The 18,185-nt window shown below is 34.7% G+C and overlaps 1 protein-coding gene across 2 annotated transcripts; it reads right to left on the bottom strand.

The window, feature by feature from the left end:
* Positions 1 to 905: 905 nt before the first annotated feature.
* LOC149264131 (uncharacterized) lies at positions 906 to 8,073 on the bottom strand. Of its 2 annotated transcripts, XM_089427543.1 has the most exons (7): positions 5,825 to 8,073; positions 5,675 to 5,730; positions 5,451 to 5,526; positions 5,225 to 5,291; positions 1,609 to 1,695; positions 1,423 to 1,515; positions 906 to 1,251 (listed from the first exon to the last, which is right to left on the bottom strand). In XM_089427543.1, exons 1-5 carry the CDS (start codon positions 5,921 to 5,923, stop codon positions 1,646 to 1,648), a joined length of 348 nt encoding a protein of 115 aa, XP_089283669.1. In that variant the 5' UTR covers positions 5,924 to 8,073; the 3' UTR covers positions 906 to 1,251; positions 1,423 to 1,515; positions 1,609 to 1,645. The 2 variants fall into 2 exon arrangements, with proteins under 2 accessions (XP_089283669.1, XP_089283662.1); XM_089427536.1 differs by lacking the exons at positions 5,451 to 5,526; positions 5,675 to 5,730; positions 5,825 to 8,073 and having other exon boundaries at positions 5,225 to 5,440.
* Positions 8,074 to 18,185: the final 10,112 nt, after the last annotated feature.

Raw genomic sequence — 18,185 nt, 5'->3', positions numbered from 1 at the left:
TTCATCCAATTTTGCATTTTTTTGGTGTCTAGTTTTACATCGTTTTCACCATCCAAATTTGCATCTTTTTTTGCCTCATTTTGTGTCCACATTTGCATATAATTTTGTGTCTGAGTTCCAGCCTAAATTTGCATGTGATTAGGAATCATTTTTTACATCCAATATGGCATCCTTGGTTTCACCTTTTTTCAGCCCCATTTTGCATCTTGTTTTATGTCTTTTCTTACATCTTTTTTTTTTCCTTTTTTGCACCCGAGTTTGCATCCCAAATTTACACCATTATTTGCATCATCATTTGGCATATTAATTTATAACGTTTTTTGCTTCTTTTTAACGCTCAACTTTGCATCTTATTTTACATCTAGTTGTTGTCTTTTTTTGCATCTAATTTGGTGCCCATTTATGTGTCCTTGTTTTTGCCCAATTTGATATCCTTTTGTATGCCATGTTTTGTTCCCTTCTTTGTGTCAACTATTGCACAATTTTTCACTTCTAATTTAAAACACTTTGTATGTCAATTGTTTGCATTTTGTATTAATTCCTAGTTTAACATTCAATTTTACTTTCAATTTTGCATCCATGGTTACATCCGCATTTGACTTCTTATATAAAGTATATTTTTCTTTACATATATGACCCCCTTTATAGATTCATAGTGAAATATATGATAGTTTCTAAATATCATTAAAGCATATATCACAATTCAAAATCATTTGTAAAGAAATTTAAGAGAAATTGACAACATCCATCCAAAAAAATAACAATGTGTCATTAACAATTTTCAAAACATGTATAAAATAGCAACATAATACTAATAAAATCAGTATTATTTTTAATCAAAACAAGTAAAATTCAAATATGATTAACGAATCAAAATATTTCATGAATATCGTTATTCTACGATAAATTAACAACATACATAAATCAAACTCATCGTATGATTACAAAATCAAAATGTCTCATTGATATAGGGTAAATTCACAACACCCATCTAAACATAACAATGTCATTCTACACAATAATTTCTTCATAAAAAACAATGCATGTGCATGCCTAGCTACCACCACCAAGATCATCCTCATGATCATCTTGACCATCCTCATTACTCTGATCCACATCATCACCAACACCGCAACTATCATCATCATCTCCTCCTTCACCACCATCATCCTCATCCTCATCCTCATCATCTCCTGATATATGTTGAACATAATTTGGATCATCGTCTTGGCAATCATTACCTATAGCATTCTGACAAAAAAAATCAATATTACATGTTAGTATTAATTACATAACACAATGCATGTTTTTGTTTACAATGTTAACCATAAAATGAGGTAAGATATAATATCTAATAGTACTAAAAAATAAAATGAAAATATGGTTTAAAAGTATATTGGAAATCCAACTAACATTACATACCATAGAGTCCATCCAAACAACAAATTCAACCCATCTCTTTTGCTGCAGCACCTCCTTTTCCAAATGATTTGGAGGTCTTCCATATTTTAGTTCCTATCAATCAGTAAATAGGGATAAATTAGATAACAATGACTTTCTTCTAGTACAAAATTTATTAAAAAAATATCACATGTTTAATATACTTACAAAGGTTGTTATCAGTGCTTTTAAACCTTTCTGGCCCCTACAATGAGTGACTTTTGTCTTGGTTAACCTCGCCTTGGATGCCTTGTCCTTAAACATAAACCAATTCAATTTATGTTCACACAAATACATGTCTAAGATACTTATAAGTATTAATACATTCTAAATAATGTTTAATGAAAAATTCAATACCTGAATGCTCTCATTGCCAGCTTTTCTTTGTGCATCCAACTTCTCATATGATTTTACAAGTTCTTTCCATACTTTAAAAGGTATGTCAATAGGTCTTTGTTTCAGTCTTTGATCTTGAGGCATTTTTTTATTTTTTCTTGTTTGGTTAAAAATTTTGGTTAAAAAAAACCGAACAAGTAATTCACATCAATGGCATGGGGACTCTATGGATATGTGTAAAAAAATGGCTATAAAGAAAACATCCAAAAAACATATGAGCTCTCCCTTTGATGGTCACTTGGGGCATATGGCTGGAAAGGAACAACTCCATTTTCGAAAATCAAGGACAATCCTTTCTCAAAGTCCTTCCTAATATTTGCTCCAAATGTCTTAAAATGAAAAACAAAATTCAAAATTCATCCTCAAACATCTCCCTTAAATATAACGTTGGACCATAAATTCTTCACTTTTACTGTTATCGGCTCTGGAATGATTTTTCTATATGCAATTATATAATGAAATATGTGTGCACTAATGAAAAAAAATTGAGTTTCATTTTTCATAATCACAAACAATGAAAAAAGAATCACACATAACTAGCATCATTTTGGAAATTTTATATTTATTAAAAATCTTTAACATGTTTTCCTCCCATATCTCATAAAAAGGTGTGAAATTTTTTATATACTCTCCAATAAGCCTAAGGATCACATACCTTCTAAAACTTTGCATTACCATTATATGTTTCTCCTTGAAGATATATAATATGTTTCTTCTTTAACATATATATTATGTTTCACATTTCTTAATATTTGACAAAATACTAAAGCTGAAAACAGTGGTCATTGTCTCAATCATATTCCTGGTGATCTTGTTCAGCATAAAATAGTTTGGTAGAAGCAAAGTAGGCATGACATTTTCTCTGGCACTCATGATATGGTTTTTCTCTATTGGTTCTATTTTACTTTACAATATTATTTAACATGACATGACAATTTTAAGGGCATTCAATCCTGTTTATATCTATTACTTGTTCAAGAGGAACACTATCAAAGCATGGATGTCCCTAGGAGGTTGCGCGTTATGCATAATAGGAGCTGAAGCTATGTTTGCTGATTTGGGTCACTTCTCAGTAAGATCCATCCAGATAGCCTTCACATGTGTAGTATTCCCATGCCTACTATTGGCTGACACGGATAAAGTTGCATATCTTATGAAGCATCCCTCTGTGGTGGAGAACGTATTCTCTGCTTCAATTCCAGATGGTTTTATCTGGCCAGTCTTCGTGATAGCTAGTGTTGTTGCCATGATTGCAAGCCAGGAAATGATCTCAGCAACAATTTCATCTATTAAAATGTCCATGGCCCTAGGATGCTTTCCCAGATTGAAAATAATTCACACATCCTGACGGTTCATGGGTCAGATCTACATTCTTGTCATCAGCTGGGTTCTAATGATAATGTGTGTCTTTGTATGTGATTGTTTTAAGAGCACGGTCGAGATATCAAATGCATATGGCATTGCAAAGGTAGAGATGATTATGGTGACTACAAGCCTAGTGACTCTTGTCATGGTTCTTATATGGGAAAAAAATATATTCCTTGTGATTGGATTTCCTGTTCTATTTGGATCAACTGAGCTAATTTATTTTTCTGCAGTTTTGATGAAAGTGGGGGAAAATGGTTGGATAAATGGTTTTTGCCACCTACTTCCTTCTTGTGATGTACATTTGGAACTATGGAAGTGTTCTGAATTATGAGGAGTTGTATATCTTGTTGGTCACAGAGATGTCAAGGCTAGAAAGGATTCATGGTTTCCTAAGAAACTGGTTATAATCTACTTCTATGCTTTCATGAGGGAAAACTGCAGGGCAGGCCCTGCAAGCCTCAATGTACCTCACACCAATCTCTTGCAAGTTAGCATGACATATACTGTCTAACTTGAAGGTTTCCATGAATCAAACATGCTGAATGTTTTTCAAGGACCAAGTCACAACATCAATATGGTGATGGATAACAAATATTTCCTTGAAGGTGGCAGAGATGAAGTGAATTTTAATGTGAAGTTAATAATCATAAGTTTTGTTGTCGACCAAGATCTTCATTACTTAGTCCTTGATTTTGTTTGATAGAGAATAATAGCCATTCCTACGATTAATCACTGATATTTATGAACAAAGACACCATTCTTTTTTCAATGAAGATGATAGGTGGTATTTTATATGCATGGTTAAGCCTAAGATAAGCCATGTTTTCTACATAAGAAAGTTATATTAAGTTATATCCATGAAAATGAAAGGAAGATGGCATTGCATGTTTCCTCGTATAGCTAACCATCGCTCAATAACATTGGATGCTTCTCCACCTCATTCATTACATCATTGCTTAAGAACCTTGGATGCTTCTCCATTTTTTTTGACATCATGTATTGATTATGTTGTTGTTGGAGGTTTTACACTAAGTTTTTCAACATCGAGCTTACTAGGGCTTGCACCACCGGGGTAAGCTCAATGGCTTTCACCAAAGGTATCAAAACACAAAGGTTTCAAAAACAAAACACAATACAAGGATGCCTTATGTCATCCTAATTATAATAATCATTGTATTATTCAACAAAATAGGGATGAAATTAACATGACAAGCTAAGTGAAGATGTTATTATATAGAAGAGAAGTTCCAATGCAGAATTTTATCACTCCCCAAATCATAGAAATGATTTTACCACATAGTTCTACATAAAACTGAATTACAATGGTTTGACTCTCTTTCGCAATATTCTTTTCAAGGCTACATAACTCATATCATCTTGTGTCATCAACCATCACAACTTCCAAAACAGAGAATGACAAGAAGGCATTACAAACCAAAACAAAGACACAGGCATGTACATAAAATGGTTTAAGGACAAAGCATCTTTGAATGGATAGGAAAACATCAATAATAATAATAATAAATGAAGTGAGACATCCTAACTAAGGGACATGACTCATCAACCATGATAACTAGTCATCATGTATTAATATACTCCGACATGGCATTATATAAATCAATCAATAGTATCATATTCAGTTTTATTTATTGTTTGTCCTATATGAATTCCAATTATCTTTCATTCTTATGTATGATATTCCTTAGTAAATCAACTATTGTTCATTTCATTTAACCACATAAATGTTGCTGTACTGATCGTTGACCTCAGTGTGAGAAATTTCCGAAGGTGTTTGACCTTTGTGAATATACTCTATTTTTCAAACAAGATGATGTTGGCATTCAATTCCCCATGATTGGATATGTCAACACCCTACTGTTAAGAATCTTTGTTTTGTCAAAAAGACCTCATCATCTGAATGATGAAGCAAGAGAATAATTCCAAGCAAAAGATCGTCATCAAAAGAGGAAGAAAACAAAGGAGTAGAGTTAAGAATCAGAATCACAATTCATATACATACCAAGAAGGTTCGGAAGAGCAGCAGCAGCCTCAAGAGCACGTCGCACAAAACGATCCAATGATTCCACCTAATAACAATTGAAAAATGTTTCATGGAAAACATTGATTTTTGTCAATGTCCCATACATGACTTGTCCATTAGAAAGAAATCATAATGGCTTGTTCCGTCAAATTTTTACACCGGGCAATCTATTTGTCTGCTAGAATTAGCCTACACTTATACTTACATCAACTACCAAATCGTTGAATTGGGCAAGAGTTCTTTCTGCAACTGCTAAAGAAGAAACAGGAAACATCCATAACCTGTGCGAAAGAATCAAGATTGCACAACTTATAAAATATCAAATCTTAAGTTAAACTCATTGTTACAACCTCTACCTAAGGCAATGGTCTCATAAAATATGACCAAAGAATAAAAAAAGACTGACCAAAGAATTGTGTAAAAAATAACCTTTCTTTAGCAACCCATTCAGATTTTGGAATACCACGGAAAGCTGCTACCAATTGCTTCATATTGCAAGTGACAATACCAATGGAATTAGTTCATAAAATATGTGTAACGTTATATTAACATCCAAGTATGTGAAACAAAAAGATTTACCGGCTGATATTCAAATTTAGCTGCAATCTGCCCACTGCCATGTAGAAAAATCCTAACTTTAAATTTCTGCATATTTCTTTCGGAGTCAATCTCTGGCATATGCTGCTCTTCCTGCCATAAGGACTGTCTGGCAGAAGGAGCTTTTCCAGATTTTAACTCTGATTGGACAAACTTCCGACTCCCTGGAACACAATTCCAGACATCTAGAGCATATATGACAACACCCAAAATATTATATAAATAAGAACTATGATATATATTATATACATAAAAAAGCAGGATAATTTTATCATTCGACGTTCAGAGCAAAACAAATGCACAATAAAACACCAACATTTTCTCCATTACCCATGCTCCAGATTGAATAAATCCAACTTATATAATAGGGAAATACTACCAACCAGTGAAAAGAATAAAATATCCTATGCAACGCATAGGTTCAGACTATTCAACAAAAACTATGGAAATGGCAAGCTAGGTTAACAATAATGCAATAAAGTGGGTTTAAAATATTCGAAACAACAAACCACATGCCAAATAAAATTCCATTCAAAAGATGAATATGCACATGGGTCAGATCAGAAAGTCAATCTCCATCAAGGAACAACTTTGTGAACAATATTTTAATGCAACTTTAGAATCTGAAAATAACACCCCCCCCCAAAAAAAAATAAAAAATAAAAATAAAAATCTTACCCGCATGAAGTTGAGGACTTAATGAATAATGCTCCTTATAAAAATTCTGAAATGTTTTATCCATCCCAAGAGACTTTTGAAAGGTGAATGTTGAAGAATAAGTTGTAGACTCTCCCTCACCCCATAAACAAGATAATGACTCTGATGATGCAAGCCACACCAACATTTTCTGCATCAGATCTAAATGGGATATCAATTGTTTTCACTTTGAAGGTCAAATTGTAATTGATATGTTGGAAATACACAGTGATACTGAGAGGGGAGTGAATTAGTATCACTTAGATTTAAATTATTTTCATTTTATTAACCTTAAAAATAAAATGTCATCCCATACTCAATCATCAACACAATGCATAAACACTGAGATTAAAGTGAAAATTCAAACTTGAAGAAAAAACACTTCAACGTTTTTCAAATAGTCTTCAATTTATTACAACCACTTGTGAGGACACCAATCCTCTGTAAGCACCAACTAACAAAAATTGTAGGCTCCAACCTGTCAAGAAGATGAGGACACCAATCCTCAGTAAGCACCAACTTATAGCAAAATTTAGGCTTAGTAACTGTTCAAAAAATAAAATCCGCCCTCCTAGCAGCATGCACCCAAACCAGTCTAGCTCTTGGCCTCCAAACTGAGCTCAGACTCCAACCAGAACAGAACTTGGCCTTCCACAGGATTTGGCCTCCTCAACAAAACTTGGCCTTAGCAGAAACAGGGCTTGGCCTCCAATAGGACTAAACTCAGCCTCTTCTAAAACAGTACTCAACCTCCTTCACACCAGAAGTCGACCACCTTTAACCAGAACCAATACAGACATAAAAACCTTCTAAAGGTGTACCAAAAACCCTTCCACAGTTCAACAATACTTCACAAAAGACTTCTCCAACTCTGCTTCACTTCACGTATCCATGAGGTATGAACCTTAGATCTGCTCTTCCCGCTCACCTCAACAGAACAGAACTTGCTTCAGCGGCGGCCAGAAAAGCTCCTCACGCCTATTTATAATGGATTTGGGGTCTAGGGTAGAGCTGACTTGTCCATCGGTTGAGCCGGCTTGTTCACTAGCTGAGCCAACTTGTTCACTGGTTGGGCCGACTTGTGCAACTGGTAGAATGTATAATGAATATTCAAGAAATCATTTCTCCTCAAATGTGAGGAGTTAGAAGGCGTGCCATATATCGTTGGAAAGGTCTCGAAATATGTTATTTCACTATGTAACTTTTCATTTGGACAGCCTTTGACATCAATAACAACCATTTTCAACATGATGAACTGGGATCTAATGAAATATTTAACTTAGAAACTTTTGAAAAACTAAGTTACACCCTTTTTGAGAAAAGGATTAATGGTGAAAGCCATCGAGCTTACTAGGGCTTGAACTTTAAATTTTGCATCATGCAGACATCAGGTAGCAAGTCACGGAGCATCTCGAGCTGTTCAGGACATTTCTGTACCTCCCCCCCCCCGACAAATCCTGAATCCTGGATATAGGAGTTGCAAATAAAGTATGGAGCTTCTTGAAAAAAAATGTTAGCAATGGGTACTAATGCTAGTTTTAACTTTAACCTGCTTGCAATGAATACTTGGCAAATCCAAGTGTATCTTGAGGTAAGATTTGTTGACAATAGAAGAAGATGGTTTTCCGGCTGTTGATACAAATGGCTATTGCTGTTAATCCTAATTTTAACTATGATATGTTGCCAGAAGACATGTCCCAAAAATTTGGACAAATCCCTCAGACCATAGGATGTGTTCCTCAATCCCAGGTATGCATCCTCCTACAACATGGCATAGAGAAAAATATGCTCAACAGAAGTAGTCATTCACATCAATAGCAGGAAAACCATCCTGATGTGTTTCCAACAAAACATTATCTTGTGATACCCTACACACCACCATATTGGGTAAAAATGTAAAACTAGCATGTGTACCCCCAATGCCAACATTTTTTTTCAAGAAGTTCCAAACCATAGCAGACAAGACTCTAGATACTAAAATGACAAGAAAAGTTTACAAAACTTTGAGAATTGTCAAGCCTGTTTCAGACTCTCAGATATCTAGTGGGCTATGCCTGTCCATGAATGCACGTGAGAGACCAATAATATACAAGAAGGAAATGAAACAATCACAAAAGCACCTACACTCAAAATTCCATTCTAGAAAGAAGGAAAAGACTCACTGAGGATTCCAAGGGGTGCAAAATTCTAGATGTGAGGAATAGCAGTTACTGAGGAATACGGTTCATCTATTCTTACTGTTACAGATAATGCATTTACCAGATTGACTCAAGTTCTATTTCCTAGTGTCATGGAACACTGTGTTTTGATGATGGCTTTTGGTCTTGTTCCCATGGAACTGTAGTTGCATCTGGCTTAATCAATATGAAAGGGCTGCCCTGTGCGCGATTAGGAAGAAGTTTCCTTTCTTTCTCCTCTGGGTTATGTTTCAAAATTATAACCATCAGCTATCGGCATGTTGAAGGGATCACACACCTTTCAAGCAGAGCCCATTTTTCTGCAGGATTGCCCATAGGCATTGTTGCAGGTAACACCCCTTCATATAGAAGCCAGTTTTCCACAGAAGAATGGTGGTTGTTCAGTGACTCAGGGCCTCTCTGTGCAGTCACAAGTAGTATCAGCATTATAACATATCCTTTCAGAATTCAAGTATATCTTCTCACTGGATAGCATGATTAAAATGTAGAAAAATGTTATGGAGTGTCCAAGTAGTGTAGAACAGAGAAGTAAGAAAAAATACCACAAGACAACCATAGGGTTGATAGAACCATGTTTAGGCACATTAGATATTGCTTGGTGACAGAGTCTTACACCTTTGAAAGGAATATTTGTTTCCCTACATTTCTATTGAACAAATACAAACCTGAATATGTTCTAAGGACTATCATGGAGGGAGTCGAGATGACCCACAGGACCCATAGCTGAATACACAAGGGGATTTCAATGATGGAAATCTAGTTTATAGCATAGTAGCAAGATTTGTTCATATTGCTCTTTATTATATGGAAATTCGGCAACAGTACAAAATTCAGTATGTTTTCACTGCAATGCAGATACAGAACAGTTCACTTACCTTATAATGTCTTTGATACCCATCAACATATAAGCCCCAAAAAAACAAAGCAAAAACCTCAAAAAAATAAAAATAACAGTAAGAAAACACTTAAAAATAAACTACATTGCAAAATTTTCAAAGAATAAATTGCTTTTTCTGGTTTTAGTGTGTTCTGAGGATGAAATTCTTCTAAAATATGAAACAAAACACTTATTTTCATACTGAGAAATATAGATTTCCATATTGGAACCATTCTGCATTTCTTTATTAGGTATTTTCCATACTGAGTTGTATTTGAATACATATTCGGATTCAAATTTTGCTACTATGGTTTATAGCCATTCCTAGTTACACGTATGCTGAAATCAGGGAGGTCAAGGTAATCAGATAAATTGTCACAACAATTATGAACAAGAGGCAACCTTCCTTGAAATTCTTGAACCTCCAGTAATCAGAAAAATTGTCACAACAATTATGAACAAGAGGCAACCTTCCTTAAAATTCTTGAACCCCCTACCCTTGCTTGGATTTGCTCACGGCGCCAATCAGTCCTCATGTACATGTACATCAAAATATTTATTATATAATTAACTATAAATTTGTTAACATTAAAAGGACAAATAGATCCTCTGTTCATGTAGACATGCTCACTGACGACCATGTTGACAATGGCGATGAGAGGGGGAAACTGCCATGATATCCAATCTTCAATATGCATATTTTAGATAATAAAGACTGACCTACTAAGTTAACCAAGTAGCCGTTATACAAAGTACACATAAATGAAGCTCAAAGCTAAGAGATTTTTTTTCTCACTTTCTTTGCTTCCCACACAAACTATTACTCGATTTCAATTTTTCTTATTAGATTCCAAAATTTAATGAAATTATCTGGCTGGGAGCATTGTTGCAGTGCATGGCTTTTATCCACTATCTCCACTACAAATTTTGAAATGACAACAAAAAATCCATTAAGACCGGAATCTCCCCACAACAGTGAAAGCAGAGTTCATTATTCAAGAACAAAGTAAAGCGAACCAAATACTCTAAGAGCAGGACATGCATGAGTCCTCCAGACCCAGATCCACTAGATTGATTCCATCATTTTTTCAGCTGGATGAAGCATTGATGACCCGGTAGATGCACCAGTCATGAGCAAAAATAACAGACGATCAGTGATTCAGAAGCACCCTTACCAAGCACAGTTGAGATCATCCGGATAATCCACAAGGCCATCTAGGTATGCTATCTTACAAAAGCTATAATTCTCAGCTTATATCTTGTAGACACTAGACAGACACCCATCACCAGGGTTCTCCCTTCCACACGTAACCCGTCAAACTTTGCAGTCCGATGAGCTTCAATAAAGTTTGCCAGGATAGAATCCAGCCTGGTTTATGGCCCTGCATACCTCTCCTTTGACGCTTAGATAAATTAGGACTTATTTATTTTCTAGGCTTCTGCTATTAGTCTCGTCTTCATTGTATCAGGTTTATCTGTTATTATAACCATTGAAAATCTGATAAGGAAATCCAAGAGATGCTTCTCCATATTTGTGAATGGAATTCTTCGTAAAACTGTTGACATAGAATAGTGCACCTAAATCTGGGGGATTTAAACTGGTTACCTACTAACACGTAACCAGAACCAGCCAGATGCTCGTCTTCATTGTATCAGGTTTATCTGTTATTCTAACCCTTGAAAATCTGATAAGGAAATCCAAGAGATGCTTCTCCATATTTGTGAATGGCATTCTTCGTAAAACTGTTGACATAGACTAGTGCACCTAAATCTGGGGGATTTAAACTGGTTACCTACTAACACGTAACCAGAACCAACCAGATGCTCAACAACATTGGCTACAAACAATTGAGATAATCACCCCTTTGTTATTTTATCATTCGTCATTCTGTTAAATCTGAAATCTTATTTGTAGTCTCTCCTTCTCAGCGAATACCTTTAAGCACTCCAGCATCAATATATAGTTTTAGTCCCATTAACCTAATGTCCTTTCATCATTTGTGGACATTTATATAATTTATTTCTTTATTCCGAAATTCTTCTTAAAATTATTATTTCCATTTCTTTATGAACCTTCTGTTGTCGAGCAATTGGTGTTATTTTGAGCAAAATAATTTGTAAACGAAGTTTCTTGGTTAGTGAAAAGCCCGCCAAAAGTACCTCTATGCCAAGTAGATCCCTGGAAAGTGTCTATCTCTCAATGTTAGTGACATCTCAACGCATTCACCCATTCGGGAGCTTTCGTAGGCAGTCAGCGTCGTATGTAGAGCATCTAGCTCGGCGGGCCTCACAGTTTTTGAGGAAGAGTAAGCAGATCGCAGAGTATTTGCTTATTTCACTCCTTTCGGAAAACCTATAAATTTTTTAAAGTAACTGCTACTTACGAATCATAAGTTTTTTAAAATAAATTCTACTTAGTTCCATATTTTTAGATTTTTAAGGGGTTTTACCGACCCAGAAATAGAGATTCAATAAATGGAAGAGAAGCTTACTGATGGTGACATCGTCGTCGGGGCTCTGGAGCATCTTGTCTATGCCCTTGGGGCTGAGTGAGGTGCGGAGGATTCTCGCAACGGACCTGGCGGCCGCAATGTTGTCCTTCTAAGCATCTAAGCCTCTGATTCGGGTCTTCTACTCCTACTCCTTTATTATGATAAATGGCCTCCTGTACTCATCAAATGCCAGCGCCATCCCTGCAAACAGTAACAGATTGCAGCACAGAGATTAAAACCTAAACATACAAGAGTGGCTGCTAAAAACACACTGGATTTTGAACCAGAAACCTGAAATGCGTGTACTCCTCTCTGTGTGGAAGACTGAATGTGCGGGTGGAAATCCATTGAAGTTAAAAATGGAACATACCTTGGCGCCGTCAATGGACTGAAGAACCCATCGTGGGGTTCGACTGTCTGCTATTGGTGAAACCCTAATTCGCAAATCTCTGCAATCTCGTTTTCGCTCCCGCCCTGCGAAAAGCGAACAGATCCTCCTTCTTGTTCTAGAAAGTAAACGAAGTTTGGGTTGGGAGGGGTTTTGTAAAGAAAAGTAAAGCTTTACCTTTTTCCAAAAATGCTAATTTCATAGTGAAAAACAGTAAATACATTTTTTTATTTTCACATCACTAGTTAAGTAGCTATATAATGTTTTTGGTTCTTGGTTAGGTTGGAAAATATTTATAATAATATAATTTTATGGTTGTTGTTTAAGTTTATTAGGTGTTATTAAAACAATAAATACATTTTTTTTATTTTCACATCACTAAAGAAGTAACTATATAATGTTTTTGGTTATTGGTTAGGTTAGAAAATATTTATAATAATAATAATATAATTTTATGGTTGTTGTTCAAGTTTATTAGGTGTAAATTTTTTTAATTTCAATTTAATAATTTTTAAATGGAAAAATATGATTTTAATTTGGTTGAATTGAAAATATTTATATGTTTTTACATATAAGGTGGGTGCAAACAAAAGAGAATATATAGTAAGTCTATTTAATAGTTAATAACAAGTGTTAATTTCTTAAAATTATATGATAAATTTGAAAGGAGTAGGTTATGTATCTTTTTTCGGGTGAAATATATTAAAATTATTATGTGAATGGGGTTGTAAAACCCTATATTTTCATCCTGGGAAAATATAGTCCTCTCTTAGCCACTTGCATAGTTTAGATTGTCATAAGCAAAGTAGGTACATTGTCTTAAGATGTAAACATTTCATTTTAAGCAGTGTCATAATGTGGTTTCAGCGAAGCATTAAAAGATGGAATGAGCATGCACATTTGGGATGCTAGTGTTATATTCAGCTTGAGGCATGATTGCACGTCTAAGAAGACTCTAACAAGGGTTGCAGAGGAGAGGTTGGGGGATTGTAGTCTCACTTAGAAGTGTATACAAGCAAGTTAAGCCCTATGAGAAGTTGTGAAACAAAATTAAGGGATTTGACAAGTTGCACGAAGGCAACTTAGTAGTGGTACTAAGTGAGCAATCCTTGATTCAACTTGATACTCTCTCCTTGGCACTACCACTTTGTAAGATGGAGAAGAAATGTGAAATAGATGTGCAACCCACTAAAGAAGTTGAAGGTTGTTGTAATGTATATCGGTGGTTATGTCATGATGTGAAAGGAAGTGTTGGAACTTGGAAGGTGACCATTAGAGTAGATTTACCATGGAGTGCAAGGAGGTGCAAGGATCTGATAAGGAGGGAACTACACAAATCTAACAAGTAGGCCATATTGGGTTAGGATATTACTATTTTGGGACATCCAAAGTTTAAGGTGCATTTTATGGAGGTGCAGTCGAAGTGCTTGGGTGCGTGCCACAACGTAAGGGTATCTAGGACTTTTAGTGTGTGTTAGTGGTGTTAGTGCATTGTGTTTGATCAACACTAGCTAGAACGTGTTCCATGAATGAAAAAATCCCACAAATTTGGGATGACTTAACCATTTGGCATTTAAGGTGTGTTATGTCCTAGTTTTGAGGAGACAATTAGAACCATCTTAGAGTGTGATGGGTTGTGCCATGGACTTAGGTCCACTTATATGGGTTGAGGTGTAAAGGTACCGTGTGAGTTGAGGAAAATGATTACAATGCTTACCCATATAAAGTGTTTATGATATAAGATTAATAAGTTTTTGTTGGAGAATGGAAGAGGAGGATAAGAAAAGAGAGGCATTAAGGTTTATTGTAAATCAATCAAAAGGAACGAACTTGTTAATCTTATTAGCAAGATTGTTCAAGTTGTCTCTTCAATAGGAGTGAATTTTGGCTAGGACTAGGGAGTTAAGCATTGATTGGGTACTCTGGAAATCCAAGACCTAACATATCCAAGCTAGTCCATTAAATAGATTCATCTTGGACAAGGGTTGTTAAGGCTAAGGTGCAAATATCCCCTCTGCTCAAACTATTTAACATGCAAAGTTGGATCTGATTCTTCAACTTGTCCTGACGATGAACCACACTGGTTGGTTCGAAACGCCTAAACAAATGATATATCTTGTGATTTACGCTGGAAAAATTTCTCGTAAACTACACATTAAGAATGTTTGTGCACTCCTATATGGATAAACATGCTTATTATCTTTCATGAGTTTCATCAAATATTTAACATATTATTCATCAACTTTATTTAGATATTCATCATCTCCAATTAACAAATATACATTAAGCAAGTTCATGCACTCTTATATCGATAACATGCTTATTATTTTTCATGAGTTTCATTAAAGATTTAATATATTATTCATCAACTTTGGATTTGGCGAGGATGAATTCTAGTATATTACCAAGTGTGTTTTTTTCAATTGTAGTTCTTACTTTCATGATTAATTTGGTTGTAATTTTTACTTCCACGATTAATTTAGTCTAAGTTCTCTAGGTAGTCATTAATGATCTATTCAGTGCTATGTGGGGGTTTTACTTTTCAACAAATATGAAGTATCTATGTTACATTGGGACCTAGTGACCTTGTTGAAAAACCCTAGCAAACATCTTTGAAACCATTTACTAGCACTAGTTGAACTTGAGATATCTCAAAAACTAAAAGGAACAAATAAGGGTTGCTTTGCCAATCCACTCATAACCTAATCCACTTTGGTGTACTTATATTCTCAAAGTGAATCAAATACCAAGAATGATCTATGTCTGCTAAAACCTATAATCACATTGTTTCCCTAATAGCAACTAAAAACTTCTATACCCAGTTGTTGAACTTTTGCAACCAATTATAAACCTTCAACAAGAAGTAGTTTTCTAACGAGAATTATTGCCATATCTTCCTTGGTTTTACGAGGAAAAAGAAATAAAATTTCATTTGTTATCAAAGGTAAACCAAATTCATTATTTTCATACTTCCAAACCTAGGGTTTCGTATCCAAAGTAGATCCTAACCACATCAATGAAACAAACTTTGTTTTTATGTATCATCCAAACATTATGTACAATTATAGACTCACCTCTAATCCATTGTTTATAAAAATGTTGAATATTTTCATACATGATATACTGAACAGTTGGACAATGAAAATAGTTGTCATCGCTATTCTTCCATTTATATGCTTTTTGCAACTTATTTGAAAGAGCAATTTTGTCCCAACAATTAGACTTGTAGCATAAAGAACATGGTTAATACATATGATTAGACCAAAAACTAGTTACTACCAAAATTCAACCAAAAAAAATATTACTGCATAAAAATAGAATTAAAAACAAAAAATATAAAAACAAAAATTTCCCAAATTAAAAATAAATAAATGATAAACTTTTTTTTACCAAAATTTAGTGATTTTTTTGGTGCTAATACTAACATCGCCATTACAACAAGATATTTTTCTAGTGCTAATACTGCCATTACAACAAGATATAAGAGGGATAGAATGCAAAAAGTTTAATAATAATATGTATGTAGAAGATGGTCTTCAGACTGGTGAATTCATGATAATAAATGGGACTACAGTCAAAATAATTGGAAGTTATTTACTTTTTTACATAGATTGTCAAAATAATTGCATAAATCGGTTTTTTTAACCAAAATTTAACAAAAACTTTGCTAGTGCTAACATTAGAACCACCATTACAACAAGATATCTTTCTAGTGTTGACAACACCATTATAGTAAGATACCTCAAGAGAGACGGAAAATCTAAAAAGTATGATAGTAATACGTATCCAAAAGATGGTATTGAAACTAGTAATTGTTCACGAATCCATAAGATTGTAAGGTCATTCTCATTATCATAATCATTGTCATCATCATCACATCCTTGTCATTTTTATTGCCATCATTACATTATCATCATAATCACCATTCATGCCATCATCATCATCATTATGGACATTGTTTGCAATTGTTCATAATTGTAGATGTTGTAAGAAATATCATCAACCCAAAAAATGTGATCAGTGCTAGAAAAGGGTTGTTTAGGACACATTGATATACGTACGAGAAATAACAACTCTATTTTTGAGAGATGATCGATGATGATCATCATCACCACCATTATCATCGTCATTGTCATTTTTATCATCCCCATCATCATCATTAATGTAATTTCTATCGACATTGTTGTAATCATCATCATCATTCATGCCATTATAGTTTTTGATGATGACCTAGATGAAAATGATGATGATGACACCAAAGATAATGCTTATGATTATGACAATGACAACATCTAAAATTGGGAAGATTCGCCAATGTCATTAGCATCGTCATCATGATAATCATTGCCATCATCATCATTGTCATTGTAACCACTATCGTCTTTATCATCATAATCACAATTCATGTCATCGCCATCATCTTCATTTTCATCATTGTCAATATTATTGACATTGTCATCAATTGTTCATAATTGTCAATGCCATAAGGAATATCATCAATGCAGAAAATATGATGAGTGTTGGAAAAGGGATGCAAAAGCGAACATAGAAATGGGGGCAGCAATAGAAGTAAAATTGGATGAAAAGTGGATACAACATAAGTAGATGCACAACAACATGAAAAACCTGACACAAAAGTGGATGCAAAAGTAGATGCAGTTGTCAATGCAAACTTGGATGCAAACATGAAGGCAAAAGTGGAAGCAAACATGGGTCCAATGGTAGGTGTAAAACTTGGCACAAATTGTGGTGAAACAAATGTGGATGCAACAACGGACACAAAAGCAGATGCAAAAATGGATGAAACAAAAGTGGATGCAATAGGGGATGCAAACGTGGAAGCAAATGTGGTTGCAATGGTAAGTGCAAGATATGGTGCAACAAAAGTGGATGTAACAATAGACAAAAAATATGCAAAATAAGATGCAAAAATGGATGTAAAAGTGGAAGCAAACATTGATGCAACAGGCAAAACAAAATTGGATGCAAAAAATGGATACAATGTAAGTAGATGCAAAAGTAGATACAAAACGAGATGCAAAACCCAATGCATAAACCTGACACAAAAGTGGATGCAAAAATAGATGCAATATTTGATGCAAAAGAGGATGTGAACATGGATGCAAAATTAGAAGCAAACTTGGATACAACAGTGAGTGCAAAACATGGTGCAAATTGTGGCATAACAAAAGTGGATGTAATGATAGATGCAAAAAAAGAATCAAAGTATGATGCAAATGAAGATGTAAAAAGGGATGCAAAAAGTGAAATTTAAAATGGGTGCAACAGTGGATGCAAAGTTGTGTGCAAAAGTGGATGCAATAGAAGTCGATGCAAAAGTAGATGCAAAACGAGACACAAAACCCGATGCAAATCCTGGTCCAAAATTGGATACAAAAAGGGATGCAAAAATAGATGTAGTAGTTGATGAAAACCTAGACGCAAATTAGGATGCAAACATGGATGCAAAATTATAATCAAAAGTGGGTGCAAAAGGAGGTGCCAAACTAGGCGCTAATTGTGGCACAAAAATATTAGATGCAATAGTGGGTACAATAATAGATGCAAAAGAGGATGTAAATATGGATGCCAAACAAGATGGAAAAGTGGATGCAACAAAAGTAGATGCAAAATTATATGCAAAACTAGACACAAAACTCGATGTAAAACTTGGCGCAAAAGGGATGCACAA

Source organism: Pinus tabuliformis, chromosome 6, assembly GCF_031772625.1.
Source record: "Pinus tabuliformis cultivar Carrire ecotype Pingquan chromosome 6, CPIR1, whole genome shotgun sequence".
NCBI lineage: Eukaryota > Viridiplantae > Streptophyta > Pinopsida > Pinales > Pinaceae > Pinus > Pinus tabuliformis.
The sequence above is the reverse complement of the archived record's forward strand: the minus strand, read 5'-3'. Positions and strand labels throughout refer to the sequence as shown.

Coding starts and splice junctions, on each gene's coding strand:
- LOC149264131 (XM_089427536.1), bottom strand. CDS start 5,326: ATGTTTTCCATGAAACATTTTTCAATTGTTATTAGGTGGAATCATTGG. Junction 1,696..5,224: donor TGCTCTTCCGAACCTTCTTG/GTATGTATATGA, acceptor TTTATGTTTAAG/GACAAGGCATCCAAGGCGAG. Junction 1,516..1,608: donor AAGCACTGATAACAACCTTT/GTAAGTATATTA, acceptor ACTGATTGATAG/GAACTAAAATATGGAAGACC.